The sequence below is a fragment of the Scyliorhinus canicula genome, chromosome 19 (assembly GCF_902713615.1).
Source record: "Scyliorhinus canicula chromosome 19, sScyCan1.1, whole genome shotgun sequence".
NCBI lineage: Eukaryota > Metazoa > Chordata > Chondrichthyes > Carcharhiniformes > Scyliorhinidae > Scyliorhinus > Scyliorhinus canicula.
In genome coordinates, this window is record NC_052164.1 from 1583445 (window position 1) to 1610969 (window position 27525).

General features: G+C 53.9%; 1 protein-coding gene across 2 annotated transcripts in view; it reads right to left on the reverse strand.

The window, feature by feature from the left end:
* The window catches only part of LOC119954349 (zona pellucida-binding protein 2-like), a 95796-nt gene that overhangs the window by 34797 nt on the left and 33474 nt on the right, over nt 1–27525 (reverse strand). For both annotated transcript variants that reach the window (XM_038779523.1, XM_038779522.1), the window contains one exon: nt 20953–21102. In XM_038779523.1, coding sequence (XP_038635451.1) covers nt 20953–21102 — 150 coding nt within the window. The remainder of the gene's footprint in view (nt 1–20952; nt 21103–27525) is intronic.

Consider the following 27525-nt stretch of genomic DNA (forward strand, 5'->3'; position numbering starts at 1 on the left):
GAGGAGCTGGGGCAGGGAGGAGGAGCTGGGGCAGGGAGGAGGAGCTGGGGCAGGGAGGAGGAGCTGGGGCAGGGAGGAGGAGCTGGGGCAGGGGGGAGGAGCTGGGGCAGGGGGGAGGAGCTGGGCAGTGGGGAGGAGCTGGGGCTGTGGGGAGGAGCTGGGGCAGGGGGGAGGAGCTGGGGCCGGGGGGAGGAGCTGGGGCCGGGGGGAGGAGCTGGGGCCGGGGGGAGGAGCTGGGGCAGGGGGGAGGAGCTGGGGCAGGGGGGAGGAGCTGGGGCAGGGGGGAGGAGCTGGGGCGGGGGGAGGAGCTGGGGCAGAGGGGAGGAGCTGGGGCAGAGGGGAGGAGCTGGGGCTGGGGGAGGAGCTGGGGCTGGGGGGAGGAGCTGGGGCTGGGGGGAGGAGCTGGGGCTGGGGGGAGGAGCTGGGGCTGGGGGAGGAGCTGGGGCGGGGGGAGGAGCTGGGGTGGGGGGAGGAGCTGGGGCAGAGGGGAGGAGCTGGGGCAGAAGGGAGGAGCTGGGGCGGGGAGGAGGAGCTGGGGCGGGGAGGAGGGGCTGGGGCGGGGAGGAGGGGCTGGGGCGGGGAGGAGGGGCTGGGGCGGGGAGGAGGGGCTGGGGCGGGGAGGAGGGGCTGGGGCGGGGAGGAGGGGCTGGGGCGGGGAGGAGGGGCTGGGGCGGGGAGGAGGGGCTGGGGCGGGGAGGAGGGGCTGGGGCCGGGAGGAGGGGCTGGGGCCGGGAGGAGGGGCTGGGGCCGGGAGGAGGGGCTGGGGCCGGGAGGAGGGGCTGGGGCCGGGAGGAGGGGCTGGGGCCGGGAGGAGGGGCTGGGGCCGGGAGGAGGGGTTGGGGCCGGGAGGAGGGGCTGGGGCCAGGAGGAGGGGCTGGGGCAGTGGGAGGAGGGGCTGGGGCGGGGAGAGGAGCTGGGGCGGGGAGGAGGAGCTGGGGCAGGGGAGGAGGAGCTGGGGCAGGGGGGAGGAGCTGGGGCGGGGAGGAGGAGCTGGGGCGGGGAGGAGGAGCTGGGGCGGGGAGGAGGAGCTGGGGCAGGGGGGAGGAGCTGGGGCAGGGGGGAGGAGCTGGGGCGGGGAGGAGGAGCTGGGGCAAGGAGGAGGAGCTGGGGCAGGGAGGAGGAGCTGGGGCAGGGAGGAGGAGCTGGGGCTGGGGGGAGGAGCTGGGGCTGGGGGGAGGAGCTGGGGCTGGGGGAGGAGCTGGGGCGGGGGGAGGAGCTGGGGTGGGGGGAGGAGCTGGGGCAGAGGGGAGGAGCTGGGGCAGAAGGGAGGAGCTGGGGCGGGGAGGAGGAGCTGGGGCGGGGAGGAGAGGCTGGGGCGGGGAGGAGGGGCTGGGGCGGGGAGGAGGGGCTGGGGCGGGGAGGAGGGGCTGGGGCGGGGAGGAGGGGCTGGGGCGGGGGGGAGGGGCTGGGGCGGGGAGGAGGGGCTGGGGCGGGGAGGAGGGGCTGGGGCGGGGAGGAGGGGCTGGGGCGGGGAGGAGGGGCTGGGGCGGGGAGGAGGGGCTGGGGCGGGGAGGAGGGGCTGGGGCCGGGAGGAGGGGTTGGGGCCGGGAGGAGGGGTTGGGGCCGGGAGGAGGGGTTGGGGCTGGGAGGAGGGGCTGGGGCCAGGAGGAGGGGCTGGGGCAGTGGGAGGAGGGGCTGGGGCGGGGGGAGGAGCTGGGGCGGGGAGGAGTAGCTGGGGCCGGGAGGAGTAGCTGGGGTGGGGAGGAGGAGCTGGGGCAAGGAGGAGGAGCTGGGGCAGGGGGGAGGAGCTGGGGCAGGGAGGAGGAGCTGGGGCAGGGAGGAGGAGCTGGGGCAGGGAGGAGGAGCTGGGGCAGGGAGGAGTAGCTGGGGCAGGGAGGAGGAGCTGGGGCAAGGAGGAGGAGCTGGGGCAAGGAGGAGGAGCTGGGGCAGGGAGGAGGGGCTGGGGCAAGGAGGAGGAGCTGGGGCAAGGAGGAGGAGCTGGGGCAGGGAGGAGGAGCTGGGGCAAGGAGGAGGAGCTGGGGCAACGAGGAGGAGCTGGGGCGGGGAGGAGGAGCTGGGGCGGGGAGGAGGAGCTGGGGCGGGGAGGAGGAGCTGGGGCAGGGAGGAGGAGCTGGGGCAGGGAGGACGAGCTGTGGCGGGGAGGAGGAGCTGTGGCAGGGGGAGGAGCTGGGATGGGGAGGAGCTGGGGCAGGGGGGAGGAGCTGGGGCAGGGGGGAGGAGCTGGGGCAGGGAGGAGCTGGGGTAGGGAGGACGAGCTGTGGCGGGGGGAGGAGCTGTGGCAGGGGGAGGAGCTGGGATGGGGAGGAGCTGGGGCAGGGGGGAGGAGCTGGGATGGGGAGGAGCTGGGGCAGGGAGGAGGAGCTGGAGCGGGGGGGGGGTGGAGCTGGGGCAGGGAGGATGTAGTAATCCACGGGAGGCAGGAGTTCCGTCACCACACCAATATTTATTTAACATAACGATATTACAGGAGCAGCTACAAACAGTGCTGCTAGCAGTCCAGTCAACTTAAGACTGCTCACAAAGCCGACACAGGGAATTATATGGGGCCCCTCAATGAGCTACCATTGAGGGAGCTCATACTCCAATTGGCCAACCAATAAAGCCAATTGGAGTTCATTCCTCCCCTCCCCCCCAAGGTCCGAGGAATACCTGCCAGCTGGCATTCCTCTGAGCTTCTTCCTCCTCCTCATGTCTGGGTCTGTCACCTCTGTGTCGTCGCCGGGTCGTTCTCCGAAGTGGGCGGGGTGTACCTTGTAGGTGCCCGTCTTTTCCTTGACGACCTCCTTGGAAGTTGTTCTTCCTCCACCTCGGGGAGAGGTGTCGCGGCGGCCTCGTCAAGTGTGTCCATCTCCGACTCTGATGACTGGATGACGGGGTCTGGAGAAATTGATCGTGGCTGGGGTGTGGGTATCCTTTCCGTCTGGGCTATCCCAGCTTGAGGCGGTCCTGCTTCGCCTGCCACCAGGTATGGTTCCGCTGCCCTTATTTGGTCTAGGTGTTTCTTCAGCACCTTACCTCCTATTGCAACCTCATAGGATATGGGCCCTGTTTGGGACTCTACCGTGCTTTTAGAACATAGAACATAGAACAGTACAGCACAGAACAGGCCCTTCGGCCCTCGATGTTGTGCCGAGCAATGATCACCCTACTTGAACCCACGTAACCCGTATACCAACAATCCCCCCATTAACCTTACACCACGGGCAATTTAGCATGGCCAATCCACCTAACCCGCACATCTTTGGACTGTGGGAGGAAACCGGAGCACCCGGAGGAAACCCACGCACACACAGGGAGGACGTGCAGACTCCACACAGACAGTGACCCAGCCGGGAATCGAACCTGGGACCCTGGAGCTGTGAAGCATTGATGCTAACCACCATGCTACCGTGAGGCCCTTCTTGACCCACGTTTTGACCCACGTTGGTCCATTACCATAATTCTTGACCCAAACCGGTGCCCCCACCTGGAAATGTCTCTGCTGCCGACTATTTGGGGCCTCACGGTAGCATGGTGGTTAGCATCAATGCTTCACAGCTCCAGGGTCCCAGGTTCGATTCCCGGCTGGGTCACTGTCTGTGTGGAGTCTGCACGTCCTCCCTGTGTGTGCGTGGGTTTCCTCCGGGTGCTCCGGTTTCCTCCCACAGTCCAAAGATGTGCGGGTTAGGTGGATTGGCCATGCTAAATTGCCCGTAGTGTAAGGTTAATGGGGGGTTTGTTGGGTCACGGGTATACGGGTTACATGGGTTTAAAGTAGGGTGATCATTGTTCGGCACAACATTGAGGGCCGAAGGGCCTGTTCTGTGCTGTACTGTTCTATGTTCTATGTTCTATTATCATGCCCTCTGCGTTGGGCCTCCTGTTGTTTCTCCACTTTCCCTGTTAAATTTGGGAAAAGGAGACTCAGCCTTGTTCGCAGCCGCCTTCCCATTAAGAGTTCAGCTGGCGGTATGCCCCGTTGTGGAATGCAGTGTGGTCCTGTAATCAAACAGCCAGCGGGAGAGCTTTGTGTCTATTGACGCTGCCGGCTGCTTCTTGAGTCCCGCTTTAAGTGTCTGGACCGCTCTCTCTGTCAGGCCGTTGGTCGCTGGATGGTAAGGGGCCGTTTTGATGTGACGGACTCCGTTTTCCTTCAGGAATTTTCCAAATTCCCCACTTGTGAATGCCGTTCCGTTGTCCGACACCAATACCTCCGGAAGTCCATGTGTTGCAAACGAGGCCCTGAGCTTTTCAATTGTCGATGCTGTGCTTGCCGTGTTTACCCGGTGGACGTCCAACCATTTGGAGTGGGCGTCCACTATCACCAAAAACATTGAGCCCATGAAAGGGCCGGCGTGGTCAATATGCAGGCGGGTCCACGGTCTGCCTGGCCATTCCCACGGGTGCAATGGCGCCGCTGGTGGCACTCTTTGCCCCTGTTGGCACTCCTGGCACCGACGTACCAAGGCTGCTATGTCTGTGTCCAAACCTGGCCACCAAACGTAGCTTCGTGCTAGCATCTTCATTTTAGACATCCCTGGGTGTCCGTGATGTAACTCGGTTAAGATTGCCTGACGGCCCTGAGCTGGGACTATTACCCGGGCTCCCCATAATAGGATACCGTCTTCTACGGTTATTTGGTCCCTTCTGCTCCAGTATGGGTGCATCTGGGGCTCCACTGGTCTTTCCAGTTCCCCTGTTAGCAGTAAATGCTTCATCTTGGCTAAACTGGGTCTTTTTGCGTCCACAACCGAATATGTTGTGCGTCTACTGGTAGGGTGTCCAAAAAATTTAGAGTCATTACTGTCTCCTCTACTTTTGGTATTTGCGGCGGAGTGTCCGGGAGGGGAAGTCTGCTCAAAGCATCTGCATGTGCTACTCGCATTCCCGGTCTGTGCTCCAGAACGTATCTATATGCCGCCAGTAGCAACGCCCAGCGTTGGATTCTATCTGATGCAATCGGGGGTATTGACTTGTCTTCTTTTAATAACCCTAATAACGGCTTATGGTCCGTCACTATGGTGAATTTCCGCCCGCACAGATACTGGTAAAAATTTTTTACTGCGAATATCACCGCCAGTCCTTCCTTCTCGATTTGGGCGTACTTCCTCTCAGCCATCACCAAGGTCCTCGAAGCATAGGCTATTGGCCGTTCTTCCCCATTCCTTCCTCTATGGGCTAAGACGGCTCCTACCCCGTAGGGGGATGCATCACAAGTGACCACCAACTCCTTCCTTGGGTCATAATGCTCTAGGACATTTTCGGATGACAGCTGTTCCTTAATGTCCCTAAATGCTCGGTTTTGGCGGGTGGACCATTTCCATTCTTGCCCCTTTTTTAGTAGCTGGTGGAGGGGTTCTAGGATGGATGCCCTATTTTCAATAAATTTGCCATAATAGGTTACCAACCCTAGAAATGATCGTAACTCCTGGACCGTGGTGGGAGCTGGGGCTTCTTTTATTGCCCTTACTCTGTCTTCTAATGGGTGTAAGCCTGACTCGTCTACTTTATATCCCAGGTACGTCACTTGTGGGGCCAGAAAAACACATTTTTCCCTTTTTAGCCGTACGCCTGCCTTTGCGAAACGCCTGAGCACTTCCTCCAGGTTCCTTAAGTGTTCCCTGTTTGTCCTACCCGTGATTAAGACATCGTCCAAATAAATTGCCACCTGCGGTAGTCCCTGCAGAATATTTTCCATCGTACGCTGGAAGAGAGCGCAGGCTGATGACACTCCGAAAGGAAGCCTAGTATAACGAAAAAGGCACTTCAGGGTGTTGATCGTAGCGAACTTCTGGGAGCCCTTGTCCACTTTTAACTGCAGGTAGGCGTGGCTCATGTCTAGTTTCATGAACAAAAGCCCACCTGCCAATTTGGCATATAGGTCGTCTATTTTTGGGATTGGGTATTTGTCCAGCAATGCGTATTTGTTTACTGTCTGTTTGAAATCTCCACAGAGACGTATCGAGCCATCTGGCTTCAAAATTGGTCCCACTGGCGCTGCCAATTCCGAGAACTGTACTGGTCTGATAATGCCATCGCTCCGTAACCTTTCTATTTCGTCATCTACTTTCTTCCTTAATGCAAAAGGTACTGGCCTGGCCTTACAAAATTTCGGAAGGGCTTCTGGGTCCACGTGCAAAGTTGCTTTGGCGCCTATGATTTCCCCCAAACCTTCCTGGAAGACCTCCGGGTATTTTTGGAGTACTCCACTCAACTGCCCGCTTCCACTCTAATTTAAGGTCTTTCAGCCAATTCCGTCCAATTAAACTAGGTCTGGAGCCCTCTACTATCGTCAACGGTAATCTGAGCAATTGTTTCTCATATTCCATGGGTACATGAGTCGTGCCTAGAACTTCCAGGGGTTCCCCAGTGTAGGTTTTAAGTTTCGTCGATGTTTTTGTTAGGGTTAGTGGCTGGAGTCCATCTTTGATTTTTCTAAATGCTGCCACTCCCATTACTGATACGGCCGCACCCGTGTCTATTTCCATTATTGTCGGCCGCCCGTTCACCCGTGGGTAATCCTAATGGGTTCTGCTTTCTTCGTTGTAATATTATATAATTGTTCCCTTTCGGAGGAGGATGGGGCGTCTAGGTTGTGTACTTCCCTGCGTCCCCACCTGCTATTCCTCTTTTTCCACCTCCTTCTAGGGTTTCTGTCGTTGTTACCCCACTCTGTCTGGTGCCAGAAACGGTCCTTCTCAGTTGGGGGGGCCTCAGCCGGTACTTCCCTCTGTCTCCAGTTAGTCCTGGCAGACTTGGGGGCAGTTCTGGGGTTTTCCTTTTTCCCTCTATTCCTCAGGTTTTTCCTGAGAGCGGCTATCTGGTAGCAGGACCCGTTGTGGTAGTCCCTCTCACAGGTATTTACCTCCATTGGCGTGCCCTGTAGTTCCTGCGCCCCACTTGCTGCCTTTTCTAGGGACAGTGTGAGCTGTAACGCCTGCCTGCAGTCTAGCTCCGTTTCCGCCAACAGGCATTTCTGTATTGTGAGGTCGTTTATACCACACACTAACCGGTCCCGAAGCATTTCATTTAGCGTCGGGCCAAACTCACATTTTTCCGCCAGCCTTCTCATGCGGGTCACGAAATTCGTGACTGACTCCCTGTCTTCCCGCTTCGCTGCGTAGAATCTGTACCTACGCAAAATGAGGGGTGGTTTTGGGTCGTAGTGCTCTTTCACCAATTCCGTTACTTCTTGGAAAGTTTTCGTGTCCGGCGCATCGGGATAAGTCTGACTACGTATAATGGCGAAAGCGGAGGGTCCGCATGCCGACAGCAGGATAAGCCGTCTCCTTTCGTCCGTCAGTATATCATTTGCCCGGAAGAAGTAACACATTCTCTCCACATACCGGGACCAGTCCTCAATAGCCGGGTCGAATGCCTCTAACCTCCCAAAAAAACGGCATTTTTAAAATGGCAAGGCTTACCCTCCGAGTGCGGCAGCTGGTCTCCGCAAAATTCGTAGTTTACCTCGTCGCCACTGGAGTAATCCACGGGAGGCAGGAGTTCCATCGCTACACCAATATTTATTTACAATAACGATATTACAGGAGTAGCTACCAACAGTGCTGCTAGCAGTCCAGTCAACTTAAGACTGCTCACAAAGCCTACACAGGTGATTATATGGGCCCCCTCAATGAGCTACCATTGAGGGAGCTCATACTCCAATTGGCCAACCAATAAAGCCAATTGGAGTTCATTACAGAGGAGGAGTTGGGGCAGGGAGGAGGAGCTGGGGCAGGGAGGAGGAGCTGGGGCAGGGAGGAGGAGCTGGGGCAGGGAGGAGGAGCTGGGGCAGGGAGGAGGAGCTGGGTCGTGGGAGGAGGAGCTGGGGCAGGGAGGTGGAGGCTGGGGCAGGGAGGTGGAGGCTGAGTCGTAAGGGGAGGAGCTGGGGCGGGGGGAGGAGCTGGGGCAGGGGGGAGGAGCTGGGGCGGGAGGAGGAGCTGGGGCAGGGACTGACGCAGCTCATCGCTCATGAACGATGTGTCCTGGTCGCTCAAGGCGTAAGCAGGGAAACCGAACAGTGTGAAGATGCTGTGCAGTGCCGTTATCACAGTGGCCGAGGTCATGTCAGAGCAGGGGACTGCCAAGGGGAAGCGGGAGTACTCGTTGACGACGGTTAGAAAGTATATATTATGGTTGGTGGAAGGGAGGGGCCCTTTGAAGTCCATACTCAGGCGCTCAAAGGGTTGGGAGGTCTTTACCAGGTGGGCCTTGTCTGGCCGGTAGAAGTGTGGTTTGCACTCCGCGCAGACCTGGCAGTCCCTGGTCGTGGCCTTGACCTCCTCGGTGGAGAAGGGCAGATTGCGGGCCTTAATAAAGTGGGTAAGCCGGGTGATCCCCGGGTGGCAGAGGTCATCGTGGACAGCCCGAAGTCGGTCACCTTGCGCGCTGGCGCATGTGCCGCGGGACAGGGCATCTGGGGGCTCGTTGAGCTTCCCAGGACGATACTTAATATCGTAATTGTAGGTGGAGAGTTCGATCCTCCACCTCAGGATTTTGTCATTTTTTATTTTGCCCTGTTGTGCGTTATCAAACATGAAGGCAACTGACCGCTGGTCGGTGACGAGGGTGAACCTCCTACCGGCTAGGTAGTGCCTCCAGTGCCGCACGGCTTCCACTATGGCTTGTGCTTCCTTCTCGACTGAGGAGTGTCGGATCTCGGCAGCGTGGTGGGTTCTGGAGAAGAAGGCTACTGGCCTGCCCGCCTGGTTTTTTTTTTTTTAAATTTAGATTAGCCAATTATTTTTTCTAATTAAGGGCAATTTAGTGTGGCCAATCCACCTACTCTGCACATTTTTTGGGTTGTGGGGGCGAAACCCACGCAGACACGGGGAGAATGTGCAAACTCCACACGGACAGTGACCCAGAGCCGGGATTGAACCTGGGACCTCAGCGCCGTGAGGCGGTTGTGCTAACCACTAGGCCACCGTGCTGCCCTCCTGCCCGCCTGGTTGAGTGTGGCGGCCAGTGCGACATCTGACGCGTCGCTCTCTACCTGAAAAGGTACGGACTCGTCAACCGCGTGCATAGCGGCCTTGGTGATGTCGGCCTTGATGCGGCTGAAGGCCGAGTGGGTCTCAGCCGTCAGGGGAAAAGTGGTGGTTTGGATAAGTGGGCGGGCTTTATCCGCATAGTTGGGGATCCACTGGGCGTAGTAGGAGAACGGCCCCAGGCATCGTTTGAGGGCCTTGAGGCTTTGGGGAGGGGGGGCACATGGTCGGGGTCGGGCCCTAGGACTCCGTTCTCCATGACGTAGCCGAGTATGACCAGTCGTGTAGTGCGGAAAACGCACTTCTCTTTGTTGTACGTGAGGTTGAGGGATTGGGCGGCCTGGAGGAACCTCTGAAGGTTGGCATCATGGTCCTGCTGGTCATGGCCGCAGATGGTGACATTGTCCAAGTATGGGTATGTAGCCCACAAACTGTACTGGTCCACCATTCGGTCCATCGTTCTCTGAAAGACTGAGACCCCGTTAGTGACGCCGAAGGGGACCCTGAGAAAGTGGAAGAGTCTGCCGGCTGCTTCAAAAGCAGTGGAGTGGCGTTCTTCTGGGCGGATCGGGAGCTGGTGGTAGGCCAACTTCAGATTGACCATTGAGAACACACGGTACGACTTCCGGTGGCGGCGATGACGTAGGAAGCCACACATTTGGGAGCTCCCGTTTTAAACGGACTTTTCGGCTCTTTTTAGAGCCCAAAACGGAAATTTTTCGACGTCTCCCGGTGGGAGAAGGTGTGCTGATCGACTTTCCCCACAGTCCATGACTCGAACTCGGAGTGGAAAGGGGGAAAAAACGGCAGCAGCTCCCCAGAAAAAACGGGGGAAGGAATCCAAGATGGCGGCCGGCGGAGCTCCAGAGGAATGGAAGCAGTGGGCCCAGGAGCAACAAGCTGCTCTCCTGCGCTGCTTTACAGACTTCAAGGCTGAGGTACTGAGCTCTCTGCAGGAAACGAACAAAAGGCTGTCGGAGATTCAGACCACCCAGGGTGCTGCCATCAAGGCGTTGCAGGCGCAGGCCACTGAACGAGAGGAGGAGGCCGTGGTCCTCGTGAGTAAGGTGGAGGGGCACGAGGCGCTCCACAAGAAGTGGCAGGAACGCTTCGAGGAGCTTGATCACGCATGAGGTGGAAAAACCTGCGGATCTTGGGTCTTGCGGAGGGGCTGGAGGGGTCGGACCTGACAACCTACGTGGCTACAATGCTGAACTCGCTAGTGGGGGCCGGGTCTTTCCATCTGCCCTTGGAGCTGGAGGGAGCACACACAGTACTGGCCAGGAGGCCTAAGGAGAATGAACCCCCACGTGCGGTGCTGGTGAGGTTCCACCGGTTCAGTGATCGGGAGTGTGCGCTGCGCTGGGCCAAGAGGGTGAAGAGCAGCAATTGGGAGAATGGGGTAGTGCGGATCTACCAGGATTGGAGTGCGGAGGTGGCTAAGCGGCGGTCTGGATTTAATCGGACGAAGGAGGTGCTTTACAGGAAAAAGATAAAGTTCGGAATGTTGCAGCCCGCGCGCCTGTGGGTAACTTATTCGGACCGGCATTATTATTTTGATTCCCCGGAGAAGGCGTGGGCCTTCGTGCGGACGGAGAAACTGGACTTGAACTAGGGATTGGGGGTTGCGGGGTCGGTTGTAATGCTTTATTCTGCTGTGGCTGTGTTCTTTTTTTTTGTCTTTTTGTACTTTTGCAATTTTGATATGGTTATTTATGGGGGTGTTGTTCTGTTATGTTTTTTTTTTGCTGTGGGGCATTGTTTGAGCTGTGTATCTTGCGAGCAGGGTTGGGGGGGTTTGTTGTATTCTATATCGGGTAGGAGGTATGGAGTGGGGCTGGTATTTGGGAGCTGCGTCAGAAGGGTGTGGGGGGGCAGTGCGAAAGCGCGGGCTTTCCTCTGGTTTCCCGTGCTGCGGGGCGGAGACGGTGATGGGGGAGGCGGGGCCTTAACTGGTTCTTCCCCGCGCTGGAGCGGTGCCTGGAGGAGGGATAGATTGGGGGATGATCCCACTTTGGGAGGGGTCGGGTTATTGGCGGGAGTTTCCGGGGTCAGCAGAAGTTAGATGACCCACGGGAGTACAATGGAGGACGGTTCACGGCTGGGAGGGTTCCTAGCCTGGGGGGGGGAAGGGAGGGGGGGAAAAGGGGAATACCGGGTTGCTGCTGGTAGGGTCAGGTAGGAGCTGGTGGGGGCTGGGTCGGGCAGGGGGTGCTGGCCTGGGGCGGGCAGTCGACGGGCTATGGCTAGTCGACGGGGGAGGGGGGCAGGACGCCCTCTGATTCGGTTGGTCACCTGGAATGCGAGAGGATTGAATGGGCCGGTGAAGCGGTCGAGGGTACTTGCTCATCTGAAGGGGCTAAAGGCAGATGTGGCAATGCTTCAGGAGACACACCTGAAGGTGGCGGACCAGGTCCGCCTGAGGAAGGGATGGGTGGGGCAGGTTTTCCACTCTGGGTTGGATGTGAAGAACCGGGGAGTGGCGATTCTGGTGGGGAAAAATATGTTGTTTGAGGCATCGGAGGTAGTGGCGGATAAGGGGGGGTAGGTATGTTATGGTTAGGGGCAGGCTACAAGGAGAGAAGGTGGTACTTGCTAGTGTGTATGCCCCAAATTGGGACGATGCGGGCTTTATGAGGCGTATGTTGGGATGGGTCCCGGATCTGGAGGCGGGAGGTCTGATCATGGGGGGGGGGGGGACTTCAATATGGTGTTGGATCCTTCACTGGATCGGTCCAGCTCTAGGACGGGTAGGAGGCCGGCGGCGGCCAAGGTACTGAGAGGGTTTATGGACCAGATGGGTGGGGTGGATCCATGGAGGTTTGTGAGGCCGAGGGCACGCGAGTACTCTTTCTTCTCCCACGTACATAGGGTCTACTCTCGGATAGACTTCTTCGTGGTGAGTAGGGGACTGATTCCGAGAGTGGAGGAGGCCGAGTATTCGGCCATTGCAATCTCCGACCACGCTCCGCATTGGATAGAGTTGGAGATGGGGGAGGTGCGGGACCAGCGCCCGTTGTGGCGGTTGGATGTGGGGTTGTTCGCGGAGGAGGAGGTGTGTAGGAGGGTCCGGGCAAGTATTGAGGGGTACCTTGAGGTGAATGATACGGGGGAGGTTCAGGTGGGGATAGTCTGGGAAGCCCTGAAGGCAGTGATTCGTGGGGAGCTGATATCCATCCGGGCACACGGGGAGAGGAGCGAGAGGGATAGACTGGTGGGAAAGATGCTGGAGGTGGACAGGAGGTATGCAGAGGCTCAAAGGAGGGACTGTTGGGGGAAAGGCGCAGCCTGCAGGCTAAATTTGATTTGCTGACCACTAGAAAGGCGGAGGCACAGTGGAGGAAGGCACAAGGGGCAGTGTACGAACATGGTGAAAAGGCGAGTAGGATGCTGGCTCATCAGCTCCACAAGCGGGATGCGGCTAAGGAAATTGCTGGAGTGAGAGACAAGAGTGGGAATGTGGTGCGGAAGGGGGTAGAGGTGAATTAGGTCTTCAAGGACTTTTATGGGGAACTGTACCGGTCGGAGCCAACGGTGGAGAGGAGGGGAATGGAGAGGTTTCTCGACGGGCTATCTTTCCCGAAGGTGCAGGAGGAGAAGGTGGAGGGGTTGGGTGCGCCGATTGAGCTGGAGGAGCTAGTTAAGGGGATCGGGCAGATGCAGTCAGGGGAGGCACCGGGGCCGGATGGGTTCCCGGTGGAATTTTATAAAAGTTTGTGGACCTAGTGGGCCCCTTGCTGTTGCGGACACTCAATGAAGCGTGGGAAGGGGGAACTTTGCCCCCGACAATGTCGCGGGCGCTGATCTCGTTAATTTTAAAGAGGGACAAGGACCCCCAGCAGTGTGGTTCATACAGACCCATATCCCTCCTTAATGTGGATGCCAAGGTGCTGGCAAAAATCCTGGCCACCAGGATAGAGGACTGTGTGCCAGGGGTTGTGCATGAGGACCAGACAGGTTTTGTGAAGGGAAGGCAGCTGAACACGAATGTGCGGAGATTGTTGAATGTCATCATGATGCCGGCGATTGAGGGGGAGGCAGAGATAGTGGTGGTGCTGGATGCAGAGAAGGCCTTCGATAGAGTGGAGTGGGGGTACCTATGGGAGGTGTTGGGGAGGTTTGGATTTGGTGAAGGGTTCATTAGATGGGTAAGGCTGCTATATGAGGCCCCGATGGCGTGCGTGGCCACGAATGGGGGGAGGTCGGAGTACTTCCGGCTTTACCGAGGGACCAGGCAGGGTTGTCCCCTGTCCCCCTTGTTGTTTGCACTGGCAATCGAGCCGCTGGCTATGGCGTTGAGGGATTCAGAGAGGTGGAGATGTTTGGTGCGAGGTGGAGAGGAACATAGGGTGTCGTCGTATGCTGATGACCTGTTACTGTATGTGGCGGACCTGGTCGGAGGGATGCCGGGGGTGATGGAGCTGCTAGCTGAGTTTGGGACCTTTTCAGGTTATAAATTAAATTTAGGCAAGAGTGAGGTGTTTGTGGTGCACCCTGGAGACCAGGAGGAAGGAATTGGTAGGCTCCCGCTTAGGCAGGCAGGGGAGAGTTTTAGGTACCTGGGGGTGCAGGTGGCCAGGGACTGGGGGACTCTTCACAAACATAATTTCACCAGACTTGTAGATCAGATGGAGGAGGAGTTCAAGCGGTGGGACATGCTGCCATTGTCGTTGGCGGGGAGGGTACAGTCCGTCAAAATGACGGTGCTTCCGAGGTTCTTGTTCCTCTTTCAGTGCCTGCCCATCTTTATCCCCAGGGCCTTCTTTAGGAGAGTGACTAGCAGTATTTTGAGCTTTGTGTGGGCACATGGGACTCCGAGAGTGAAGAGGGTGTTCCTGGAGCGAGGGAGGGATAGAGGCGGGCTGGCGCTGCCCAACCTTCTGGGGTCCTATTGGGCGGCCAATGTGGCAATGGTGCGTAAATGGGTGATGGAGGGGGGAGGGGCGGCGTGGAAAAGAATGGAGATGGCGTCATGTAGGGGTACGAGCCTGGGTGCCATGGTAACGGCGCCGTTGCCGCTCTCCCCTAAGAGGTTTACCACGAGCCCGGTGGTGGCGGCGACCCTAAGAATCTGGGGACAGTGGAGACGGCATCGGGGGGAAACAGGGGGCTCGATGGAGGCTCCACTGGGTGGCAATCATCGGTTCATCCCGGGGAACAAGGATGGGGGATTTAGGGGGTGGCAAAGGGCGGGCATCAGTAAATTGAGGGACCTGTTTACTGGCAGGAGGTTTGCGGGCCTAGGGGAACTGGAAGATAAATTTGGGCTTCCCCAAGGGAACATGTTCAGATACTTGCAGGTAAAGGCGTTTGCTAGGCGACAGGTAGAGGGATTCCCTCTGCTGCCCTCGCAGGGGACGATGGACAGAGTGCTTTCGGGGGTGTGGGTCAGAGAGGGGAAGGTGTCTGACATCTATAAGGTAATGCAGGAGGTGGAGGAGTCGTCAGTGGAGGAGCTGAAGGCTAAATGGGAGGAGGAACTCGGGGAGCAGATAGAGGACGGGACTTGGGCGGATGCCTTGGAGAGAGTCAACTCTTCCTCCTCATGTGCGAGGCTTAGTCTCATCCAATTTAAGGTGCTGCACCGGGCCCACATGTCCGGGACTAGGATGAGTAGGTTCATTGGGGGTGAGGACAGGTGCACCAGATGTTCGGGGAGTCCAGCGAACCATGCCCATATGTTCTGGGCATGCCCAGCACTGGAAGAATTCTGGAAGGGGGTGGCGGGGACGGTGTCGAGGGTGGTTGGATCCAGGGTCAAACCAGGGTGGGGACTCGCGATTTTTGGAGTTGCGGTAGAGCCGGGAGTGCAGGAGGCGAAAGAGGCCGGTGTCCTGGCCTTTGCGTCCCTAGTAGCCCGACGAAGGATCCTGCTACAGTGGAAGGATGCAAGGCCCTCAAGTGTGGAGACCTGGATCAGTGACATGGCGGGATTTATAAAATTGGAAAGGGTAAAATCTGCCCTGAGAGGATCAATACAAGGGTTTTATAAATGATGGCAGCCTTTTCTGGACTTCCTGGCTCAAAGATAGGTAACTTGGTCAATAGCAGCAGCAACCCGGGGTCGGGGTGGGGGGGGGGGGGGGGGGGGGGGGGTGCATTATTGTAGTGTCTAGTCTGTAACTTTATATTGTATTAATTTGCGTTGTTGTTAAAATGCTGTGTTGTTCATGGAGGTGGGGTGAATGTTTATGATTGCTAATATTATTGTTATTTTTGGTATTTTACTATGGTGCGTTATTGTTGTATAAATTTAAAAATTTTCAATAAAAATTATTTCAAAAAAAAAGAACAGACGGTACTGTGCGATCTGGTTGACCATCTCTGCGATGCGGGGAGTGGGTATGCATCCAGTTGCGTGAATCGGTTAATAGTCTGGCTGTAGTCTACAACCATCCGGTTCTTTTCCCCGGTCCGGACCACCACCGCTTGCGCTCTCCAGGGGCTGTTGCTGGCCTCAATGATCCCTTCACTCAACAATCGCTGGACCTCCGACTTGATAAAAGCCATATCTTGGGAACTGTACCTCCTGTACACTCACAGTCGGGAGTGAGATTGGCAAAGAGCGAAGTGGGGGAGACCTTGAGGGTCGCGAGGCTGCATACCGTGAAGGGGGGGGGTAAGGGTCCGCTGAACTGTAGGGTGAGGCTTCGGTGACTGCATTAGAAATCTAATCCAAGCAGTAGTGGGGCCAAAGGTGAGGGAGGACGTACAACTTAAAACGGGCCTACTTGGCGCCCTGCATCGCGAGGTTAGCGATGCAGTACCCCTGGATCTGGACCGATTGGGATCCGGAGGCAAGGGAGATGGTTTGGGATGTGGGGTATATGAGAAGGGAGCAGCGCCTTACTGTATCCGGGTGAACAAAGCTCTCCGTGCTCCCGGAGTCAAAAAGGCAGGGGGTCTCATGCCTGTTGACCCGGACGACCATCATTAAGTTTTTCCAAGTGCTTCGGCTACGACTGGTCGAGGGTAACTGCGCCCAGCTGCGGGTAGCCAGCGTGGTCGACGGTGTCAGGGTCACAAGATGGTGGCATCCATGAGTCGCACGTGTCGGGCTGGGTCAAAGATGGTGACCAAGATGGCCGTGCCCATTGGTCGCACGTATCGGTCGGTGTTGGAGCCGGCGGGCAATATGACGGCCCCCACGGGTCCTACAAGGTTGATGACGCGTCTGAAGGGGGCGTTCCAGGCAGGCACGCAGTCACGTTGCGGCGTCTGCGGGCCTGTGAGTCCACGGGTCGGGCCTGGTGAGTTTGACTTCAGGGCTTTAGGTCGGCCCAGACATACTTTGGCGAAGTGTCCCTTTTTGCCACAGTCGCTGCACAGTACAGCGACGTGCTGTGCGGGCTGGGCAACGCTGCCGGGGGTGTTGACCTTGACCGCAGAAGTAGTACTGCGGTTCCCGGGGCTGGACTGGCAGCCGTGCTGCACAGGCCTGTGACATAGTCGGGTCCGACGGGAGCCACAACAATGTGATCGGCGGGTCCCCGGGGAACGCACTGAGGTTCTGGGAAGCCATCTCTAACGAGGTGGCTAGTTTTACTGTGTCCCATAGGTCAGTGGTCCCATTTTCTCGCAAGCGCTGCCCGATGTAGTTCGATCGGACCCCAGCCACGTAGGTGTCCCGGATCTGTAGGTTCATGTGTTCCTCCACCGTCACATCCCGGTAGCTGCAGTTCCTCCCGAGCAGGGTCAGTTTTTCCATATACTCATCTAGCAATTCCCCGGCGAGTTGTGAGGAGATGTCGGGCATACACCTCGTTTACAGGCTTTACAAAATGCGCCTTGAGGGTTGCGACCGGCGCCTCATACGTGGCCGCTTTCTCGATCATCACAGAAATTCGATGGCTCACCCAAGCATGGAGGAGTCGCAGCTTGATGATTTCAGTTGGAGGTGTTGTGAAGGAGTCGAGGTAGGCCTCGAAGCAGCGGAGCCAATGTTCGAAGATCTCCTTGGCCTCTCTCGCTCGCGCGTCGAGTTCGAGCTTATCTGGCTTTATTGGATTGGATTGGATTTGTTTATTGTCACGTGTACCGAGGTACAGTGAAAAGTATTTTTCTGCAAGCAGCTCAACAGATCATTCAGTACATGGGAAGAAAAGGGAATTGAACAGAATTCAAGAAAATACATGAGAATACATAATAGGGCAACACAAGATATACAATGTACTACATAAGCATTGGCATCGGATGAAGCATACAGGGTGTAGTGTTAATGAGGACAGTCCATAAAAGGGTCATTTAGGAGTCTGGTGACAGTGGGGAAGAAGCTGTTTTTGAGTCTGTTTGTGCGTGTTCTCAGACTTCTGAATCTCCTGCCCAATGGAAGAAGTTGGAAAAGTGAGTAAGCCGGGTGGGAGGGATCCTTGATTATGCTGCCTGCTTTCCCCCGGCAGCGGGAGGTGTAGATGGAATCAATGGATGGGAGGCAGGTTCGTGTGATGGACTGGGCGGTATTCACGACTCTCTGAAGTTCCTTGCGGTCCTGGGCCGAGCAGTTGCCATAGCAGGCTGTGATGCAGCCCGAGAGGATGCTCTCTATAGTGCATCTGTAAAAGTTGGTAAGGGTTAATGTGGACATGCCAAATTTCCTTAGTTTCCTGAGGAAGTAAAGGCGCTGTTGTGCTTTCTTGGTGATAGCGTCAACGTGGGTGGACCAGGATAGATTTTTGGTGATGTGCACCCCTAGGAATTTGAAACTGCTCACCATCTCTACCTCGGCTCCGTTGATGCTGACAGGGGTGTGTACAGTACTATGCTTCCTGAAGTCGATGACCAGCTCTTTAGTTTTGCTGGCATTAAGGGAGAGATTGTTGTCGTTGCACCACTCCACTAGGTTCTCTATCTCCCTCCTGTATTCAGACTCGTCGTTATTCGAGATCCGGCCCACTATGGTCGTATCGTCAGCAAACTTGTAGATGGAGTTGGAACCAAGTTTTGCCATGCAGTCGTGTGTGTACAGGGAGTAGAGTAGGGGGCTAAGTACGCAGCCTTGCGGGGCCCCGGTATTGAGGACTATTGTGGAGGAGGTGTTGGTGTTCATTCTTACTGACTGTGGTCTGTTGGTCAGAAAGTCAAGGATCCAGTTGCAGAGTGGAGAGCCAAGTCCTAGGTTTTGGAGCTTTGATATGAGCTTGGCTGGGATTATGGTGTTGAAGGCGGAGCTGTAGTCAATAAATAGGAGTCTGATGTAGGAGTCCTTGTTTTCGAGATGCTCTAGGGATGAGTGTAGGGCCAGGGAAATGGCGTCTGATGTAGACCGGTTGCGACGGTATGCGAATTGAAGTGGGTCAAGGCGTTCCGGGAGTATGGAGGTGATGCGCTTCATGATCAGCCTCTCGAAGCACTTCATTACAACTGACGTCAGGGCCACCGGGCGGTAGTCATTGAGGCACGTTGCCTGGTTCTTCTTTGGTACCGGTATGATGGTGGTCTTCTTGAAGCAGGTGGGGACCTCGGAGTGGAGTAGGGATAGGTTAAAGATGTCTGTGAAAACCTCTGCCAGCTGGTCCGCGCAGGTTCTGAGTGCATGACCAGGGATCCCGTCCGGGCCCATCGCCTTCCGTGGGTTCACTTTCAGGAAGGCCGATCTGACTTCGGAAACTGTGATGGTGGGTACGGGTGAATTATGGGTTGCTGGGGCACTCGATAGCGGGTTGTTGGTTACCTGCTCAAACCGAGCATAGAATGCATTAAGTTCATCAGGGAGGGGTGCACTGCTGTCAGAGATACTGCTCGGCTTCGCTTTGTAGCCCGTTATGTTGCTTAGTCCTTGCCACAACCGCCGAGAGCTGACCGCCGAACTGCCGAACTGCTTTAGAGCAGTTTCCATGATGCTGTCTATGGATATTAAATTGTTATACCGTCAATTCACTGTGAGACCGTGAGAACGAGTGAACATTAGGCTTTAATAACCATGAACTCGCCTGTCAGAGTCGGCTGTACAAATGAGTGCCACCCAAAGGCGGCCGGACTATATATGACCCCGGTGAGGGCGGAGCCAGAGGCGGAGCCCACCGGGGTTCCAGTACAGTACCTGGAAGTAGCCCATATCATCACTTCCAGGTCATGGGTCACATCATTATACAGATAGCTCATGCATTAGGTGAAGTTCATTCACCACAGTCTTGAGGGGGTCGGTTGATGGGTTCGCTCGGAGGTGGAAGCCGTTCATTGACTTCTTTAAGGAGAATTCAGGAGTCAGCAGAGGTGGGGTGGCTAAGGGGGTTAAAATGGGGAAGGCAGGACAGGTGGAGGGGTATGGCGGGGGGGGGGGGGGGGGATGCTGGTTATTTATTACATTGTATAATTTTACTTCTGCTTTCATTTCTTTGTTTTCGTAAATGCCTGACTAAAATATTTTTTAAAAAGAGAATGGACAGCATTGAAGTTCCATTTTAACAGGTATACAAAGGCATTTTAACTGTTCTTTAATAACTAACAGTTTTAAATCTTTCTGGGTCTTTATTATTATTCATTGTTGAGAGTGGGTGGCAACAGGAGAATTTATTATTCACTTCAGAAGAAGGTTGTGGGTGTTGTTCTGCAGATGTTTGATTAAACTGAGTAGTTTGCTAGGCCATTCTAGAATCAACCATGACTGGAGCTATTGAAGTAACTGGGTCTTTGAAACAATCCAACAGTTTTCTGGTCACTTTTACTGATAGCAGTGATTTTTTTTTATATTTAGTTTATAAACTGAATTCCATGTTTCAAATACCACAGTTACATTTGAAATACTGTGTTCTGGATTATTAACTGAGTAACACAGCCACTACACACTGAGAAACAGTGGGGCTGGATTCTCTGGTTGCCGATGCCGAGATCGCGTTCGGCGAGCGGCCGGAGAATGAAAGTTCCCGACCGAATCGGGGGCGGCGCTGCTTTCGTGATGCTCCAAAGCGGCTTACTCGGAGGGTACTCGGTCGCATGTGGTCTCTCCGTCAGGAACTGAGAGTGGCGGCTGTGGACTCAGTCCAGCGCTGCCACAGTCAGGGGAAGGCGGTCCGGGCGCATAAACCGGCCAAAGGGGCGGTCACTAATTCACGGGCCGGGTCCACGAGTGGCCTCCGCTATGTACCACAGCGCGGCTGCTGTAAGCCGTCGCCATGCGCATGAGTGGCCACGGACCTCGCAATTCTCCAGGCTGTATCGGCAGCTGGAGCTGGGTGCTCTACTCTACCGGCATGCTGGCCCCCACCAAACAGAGGATCAATGGCCGTTTTACGCCATTTCTTTTGGCTTAAAACGCCAGCGTTCCCATGCCGGCGTGGGGACATAGCCCCAGAATCAGAGAATCCAGCCCAGTGTTAATGACTATTTTCCAGTACTTGGTCTGTAGCCCTGACGGAAACACAAATCTGGTGTTCCTGATTAATAAGGGATTTCTTAATTAATGAGGGGATCAGGGGTTATGGGGAGAAGGCAGAAGAATGGGGATGAGGAACATATCAGCCGTGATCGATTGGAGGAGCAGACTCAATGGGCCGAATGGCCTATTTCTGCCCCTATATCTAATGGTCTTATGCTGTAAACTGTACTATGCATTCAGAAGTTTGTTAGTGTCAGTAGAATGGAGATAGTGAAACATCATTAAAGATTATAAATTCACATACATGCTCATGGGTGAGCAGTGCAGTATATTATCAGCCTATTCTGTGTCTCAGAAAGCTGCTAATCTCAAATGACGTGGTCCTGAAATTCGGTCAGAGATATTCTAATCTTGTGCTAAAGCTTCAGTGAGAGATCAACATAACTCCCAGGGAGACAACATCACTGCCCACTTTCAGCCATTGAACAATATTACTCCATTGAATATGGCAGGATATTGGAATCACTGTGAAAATATCCTCCATGTAAAATGAGCTCACTGCTACCTCTTGAGAACAATGTGGCCCTAATTCTCCTTGCGTGGAAATTCTCCCAGCCTTCGCTATAACTTTACTGTGAACAGCTGAAAATATGGAAATTCAGCTATAGAGGGTAAAAATGTGCCCTTTGTCTTTTACCCAATATTTACCATATATCGAGAATTTCATATCAAGGAATAGTTCCTTGTTCTTCTCCACATCCTTGTAGGAAACTGTGCATGTGTAATCTCCTGACATTAACTTGTCAAAGGATTTCAGCATAAGGCTTCCTGTTTCCGATATCCTCACATAAGGCTCCCCTGAAATGGAACACACACAAACTACTTTAAGCAATGGGTCATATAAGTCTTCCTCTTGTATTCATTTGAAGGAACATTTAGTTGAAACACTTTTCTATGTTCTAAGATCCTCAACACATAGAGAATTGACATCTTATTTATGGGGCAACACAGTTCTCAGCTACAGGACGTTATTAAACTTGTTGCCAATGTGAATGAAGCTGAGTATTGAGGGCAGATCCTCGGACTCCGTATATTTCAGGGGTGACCCGGATGTTTTCATTACGTAATTGTGGGATTTTCAGATTTATTTCTGCAACCCCTTGACATTATCATCCATTGCAGCTTTTCTTTTATGAAGTCTCGCTCATTGGCAAGGCAATTTCTCTCCAATCTCTTCCGTCTCACTCTATACACAACCCCATCTCATCCCACCTTAGTACTCATCAGTTGAGATGTCCAAAGATTTATGATTTTTTTCCATCCTTCCTTGATGATGTATCACCCCTTGTTACAACTGTTCATAGGCACAATCAATTCTTTATGTGCACTAATGGTACCCAGTTCCAATTCCCCGTCACTTCTCTCAAACATGAACTCCAACATGTTAAGACTGCTGAGAACATAGAACATACAGTGCAGGAGGAGGCCATTCGGCCCATCGAGTCTGCACCGACCCACTTAAGCCCTCACTTCCACCCTATTCCCGTAACCCAAGAATCCCTCCTAACCTTTTTTGGTCACTAAGGGCAATTTATCATGGCCAATCCACCTCACCTGCATGTCTTTGGACTGTGGGAGGAAATCAGAGCACCCGGAGGAAACCGGAGCAGACACGGGGAGAACGCGCTTGTCCAACATAAAGTCATTGATGATTCCGCGTTGTGTGCCAGGCTTAGCCTTATACAATTGAAGGTGGTCCACAGGGACATATGACTGTGGCCCGGATGAGCAGGTTCTTTGAAGGAGTCGAGGATGTGTGTGGGCGGTTTGCGCGTAGTCGTGTGAACCATGTCCGGATGTTTTGAGTTTTTCTGAAGCTAGGGGGATTCTGGCAGGGGTTTGCCGAAGTTATGTCGGAGATTCTGAAGGTAAAAGGGTGGTCCTGAGTCCAGAGGTGGCAATTTTTGGTGTGTCAAAAGACCCGGGAGTCCAGGGAGCGAGAGAGGCTTATGTCTTGGCCTTTGCCTCCCTGGTGTCATGATATGCAAACATGCAGCTAATGAACACACAGAATAGGACACAACCAATGAGCAGTCAGGACACTCAGGGATGGTATCTCACTATAAAAGGGATGAGGCACTCACACCCCACCTCCTTCCACAGACCAACATCTACAGAGTGATTCAGCATCACACCCCAGCACGTGGCTCAGAGCAAGGCTGGCTCAGTTAGACTGAGTTACTACATTTAGATTAGCAGTCAAACTCATTGAGAACTGTGCTAATAGTTCAGTAAAACACATTGAACTCACTTCAAAGTCTGGAGCATCTTTTATTTAAAACTGCATCAAGTGAAAATGAAAATCGTATTGTCACAAGTCGGCTTCAATAAAGTTACTGTGAAAAGCCCCTAGTCGCCACATTCTGGCGCCTGTTCGGGGAGGCCGGTACGGGAATCGAACCGTGCTGCTGGCCTGTCTTGGTCTGCTTTCAAAGCCAGCAATTTAGCCCAGTGCTAAACCAGCCCCTAGGAGGAGGTAGGGAGGGAAACACTGAAGAAGTGGCAGCTTGCGTTATTCCAAATTACATAACACACCTTGTAGCCCAGAGACGGATCTTACGAGCATGGTGGGATTCGGACCCTCCGAGTCGGGGGTATGGGATTCGGACCCTCCGAGTCGGGGGTATGGGATTCGGACCCTCCGAGTCGGGGGTATGGGATTCGGACCCTCCGAGTCGGGGGTATGGGATTCGGACCCTCCGAGTCGGGGGTATGGGATTCGGACCCTCCGAGTCGGGGGTATGGGATTCGGACCCTCCGAGTCGGGGGTATGGGATTCGGACCCTCCGAGTCGGGGGTATGGGATTCGGACCCTCCGAGTCGGGGGTATGGGATTCGGACCCTCCGAGTCGGGGGTATGGGATTCGGACCCTCCGAGTCGGGGGTATGGGATTCGGACCCTCCGAGTCGGGGGTATGGGATTCGGACCCTCCGAGTCGGGGGTATGGGATTCGGACCCTCCGAGTCGGGGGTATGGGATTCGGACCCTCCGAGTCGGGGATATGGGATTCGGACCCTCCGAGTCGGGGATATGGGATTCGGACCCTCCGAGTCGGGGGTATGGGATTCGGACCCTCCGAGTCGGGGGTATGGGATTCGGACCCTCCGAGTCGGGGGTATGGGATTCGGACCCTCCGAGTCGGGGGTATGGGATTCGGACCCTCCGAGTCAGGGTATGGGATTCGGACTCTCCGAGTCGGGGTATGGGTCAGTGACATGGCCGGGTTTCCCAGGCTTGAGAAAATTAAGTTCGCCCTGAGGGGCTCGATGGTAGGGTTTGCCTGGACGTGGCAGCCGTCTATCACTTCCTTGGAAAGAACTCAACTGTCACTGGGGGTGTTATAAACAGGAGGCTGGGGGAGGTGGACAAGGTGGGGACGGGTTGGTGGGGAAGTTTTGTTGGGGTGTTGGTTATGTAAGCACCATGTTGGCTGCTTTTGGGGGGTGAGATTGTGTACTGTGTTCAAATTTATAATATAAATGCCTCAATACAATATTTTTCAAAATAAATAAAGTCATAGATGACACAACAGTATTCCAATGGTAGCAGAAAGTCGAAGGCAATCACTTAAGCTGAACTGTACCAATTTAAATCATAGAGTAGGAGCAGTAGCTTGATATTGAAATGGGTGATATTGTCCCACTGTTCAAAAAGGGGGGTAGGGATAGACCAGGGATAGGCTAATTAGCCGCATCTCGGTGATGGGAAGCTACGAGAAAGAATTCTGTGGGACAGAATGTGATCAAGACGTTCACGGATGATACAATAATCGATAGGGTGTTCAATTGGGAGGAGGATAGTCATAGACTGCAGGTGGATATCAATGAACTGGTTGGGTGGGCAGAGCAGTGGCAAATGGAATGCAACTCAGAAAAGCATGAGGTAATTCACTTGGGGAGGACTGACAAGGTATTGGATTACACTATGCACTGGTGGTTCTCCAAGTGTGATCCAGGGTCCACTGCTCATCCACAATAGTTCTCCAGGCACCCCACGAGCTGGTCCAAAATACAGTTCATTGGCACACAATGTCACAGCCAAGGCCATGTCAGAGATTAGGACAAAAACCTCATCCCCACCATTCTGTGACATTACACTTTTTAAAAAGAAATTTAGAGTACCCAATTATTCTTTTTTCCAATTAACGGGCAATTTAGCCTGGCCAATTCACCTACCCTGCACATTTTTTTGGTTTGTAGTGGTGAGACCCACGCAGACATAGGGAGAATATGAAAATGCCACACAGACAGTGACCTGGGGCTGGGATTGAACCCGGGTCCTTGGGTTAGCAGAAGTGCTAACCACTGCGCCACCATGCCACCTCCGTGACATTACACAACCAGCCAGCTCCCATGGGCATGTCACAAGTTGTCATAAGTATAAGCAACAACAATGTAGTTGATAAGCAAGATTTATATTCCTGTTGATGTCGTTTAATATAAATGCTAGATATATATAATTTCTCACAAAATTGTGATAATTTTATAACTCTTTAGAATGTTTCAAATGAATGCGCTCCCTTGTAGTATTAATGTTTATAATAAGAAAACATATATACTTGATGTTTCTTGCATGAAATAGTAATTTCTTGATATGGTTAATCAAATAAATATATTATTCAGTAGTGGTAAAGCAGTGAAATATTTACAGTTTTTACAAGTGTCTATTAATTCTGCTGAGTTGTTTTTGCTGTGGCAAGGGAAAGTGATTGGGGTAGGACTGGAAGGTGTCAGGTCCATGGATCCTTTGACCTTCTGAGGTGGACATCGGATGAAATAATTAAGAACCACTGATCCACACTTTCCACTGGTTAACTGACCCCCTTCTCTGCTCCACCACTGGTCCCACTACTTTCTGCTCTGGATTTCTCTTCACCTGATACTACTCCCCCTCCTTAGAAACCTACTCAAAATCTAACCGTACTATCCTAATGAACTCCTCCATTAGAGTTTGGGATATTTTTCGATGTGAAACATGCTAAATACAGGTAGTGGTTATTACTGTCTTGTATAAATACTGTGCATAGCTTTTAAAAGTTCCTCCCTGATTTTATATCCTTGAATGACACAAATGACAAGATTGTTGTACATTTTTTGACCACTTGAGGGTGCCATGATTCACGATTCTTGGCATTTTCCTGCCGTGGCTTGGGGCAGGATTTTCCAATGGTAGGGTTCCCACTCTGCTAACTGAAATATGGGTGGGGAACTCATGCCATCACAGCAAGCCTACAGCTGTCTGATGTGAAGTCTTAATTGATTGGAGACAGGACTTTTGCTTTGAAGAGCCATACGGACTTGAAATGTTGGGCGGAATTCAGCTAGCGTGCTGCCACTCAGTGCGAATCTGGGCGCAACAGGTGAACTGGGCTCCGCGCATTGCTGATCACGAGTCACTCGACTCACTCCGCCCAGCACGATCTGGAGCACGCCCTCGCTGGGTGAGATCCAGATCTGCATATTTAAGTGAGCCATTCAGCCACGCCTGGGACATCTCGCTAGGGCACCATTTAGTACTGGTCCACACAAACGTGGACCAGGCATAACAGCACCTGTGGGGGGTGTCTCCCATGCCATTGGGTGATTGGAGACAGGGCAGGGTGGCACTGCCAGGGTTCGCAGCTGGCTCTACCAGGGTGCCCAGGTGCCACATCCAGGGTTTGGCCCCAGAGAGGGGGAGGGTGTTTCCTAAGGTTGGGGTAAGGGGGTGTTGTTCCAAAAATGGGAGGTTGGGGGGGGGGGGAGGAAGAGATCAGGCAGCCTTCCAAAATAGCACCCCGATTTGTGAGGGGCTTTTCCCAATCCCTCTAAGAGTCATCTCGGCGGAATCTCCCCAAAGGCCAAAAAAAAATGGCCAAGTGCCATTGAATAGCAGGGTATTACCCATCACTGCAGGTGCCAAGAAACACCCCGCTTAGTAGACTTTAACTCGAGTCTGCCAAACAGGGACAACAGGGAGCCAATGGATGTGGTGTATCTGGATTTCCAGAAAGCTTTTGACAAGGTGCCACACAAAAGGTTGCTGCATTAGATAAAGATGCATGGCATTAAGGGTAAAGTAGTAGCATGGATAGAGGATTGGTTAATTAATAGAAAGCAAAGAGTGGGGATTAATGGGTATTTCTCTGGTTGGCAATCAGTAGCTAGTGGTGTCCCTCAGGGATCCGTGTTGGGCCCACAATTGTTCACAATTTACACAGATGATTTGGAGTTGGGGACCAAGTGCAATGTGTCCAAGTTTGCAGATGACACTAAGATCAGTGGTAAAGTGAAAAGTGCAGAGGATACTGGAAGTCTACAGAGGGATTTGGATAGTTTAAGTGAATGGGCTCGGGTCTGGCAGATGGAATACAATGTTGACAAATGTGAGATTATTCATTTTGGTAGGAATAACAGAAAAAGGGATTATTATTTAAATGATAAAATATTAAAACATGCCGCCATGCAGAGACCTGGGTATGCTAGTGCATGAGTTGCAAAAAGTTGGTTTACAGGTGTAACAGGTGATAAAGAAGGCAAATTGAGTTTTGTCCTTCATTGCTAGTGGGATGGAGTTTAAGACTAGGGAGGTTATGCTGCAACTGTATAAGATGTTAGTGAGGCCACGCCTGGAGTATTGTGTTCAGTTTTGGTCACCTTATGCGGGAAAGGACGTACTGGCACTGGAGGGTGTGCAGAGGAGGTTCACTAGGTTAATCCCAGAGTTGAGGGGGTTGGATTACGAGGAGAGGTTGAGTAGACTGGGACTGTACTCGTTAGAATTTAGAAGGATATGGGGGGATCTTATAAAAACATATAAAATTATGGAGGGAGTAGATAGGATAGATGCGGGCAGGTTGTTTCCACTGGCGGGTGACAGCAGAACTAGGGGGCATAGCCTCAAAATAAGGGGAAGTAGATTTAGGACTGAGTTTAGAAGGAACTTCTTCACCCAAAGGGTTGTGAATCTATGGAATTCCTTGCCCCGTGAAGCAGTTGAGGCTCCTTCATTAAATGTTTTCAAGATAAAGATAGATAGTTTTTTGAAGAATAAAGGAATAAAGGGTTATTGGTGGTCGGGCCGGAAAGTGGAGCTGAGTCCACAAAAGATCAGCCATGATCTCACTGAATGGTGGAGCAGGCTCGAGGGGCCATATGGAATACTCCTGCGCCTAGTTCTTATGATAAAAGAATAGTAAACCCGAGGGTTTTCTAACCTAAAGTCATGGAGGCTGAGAGGTA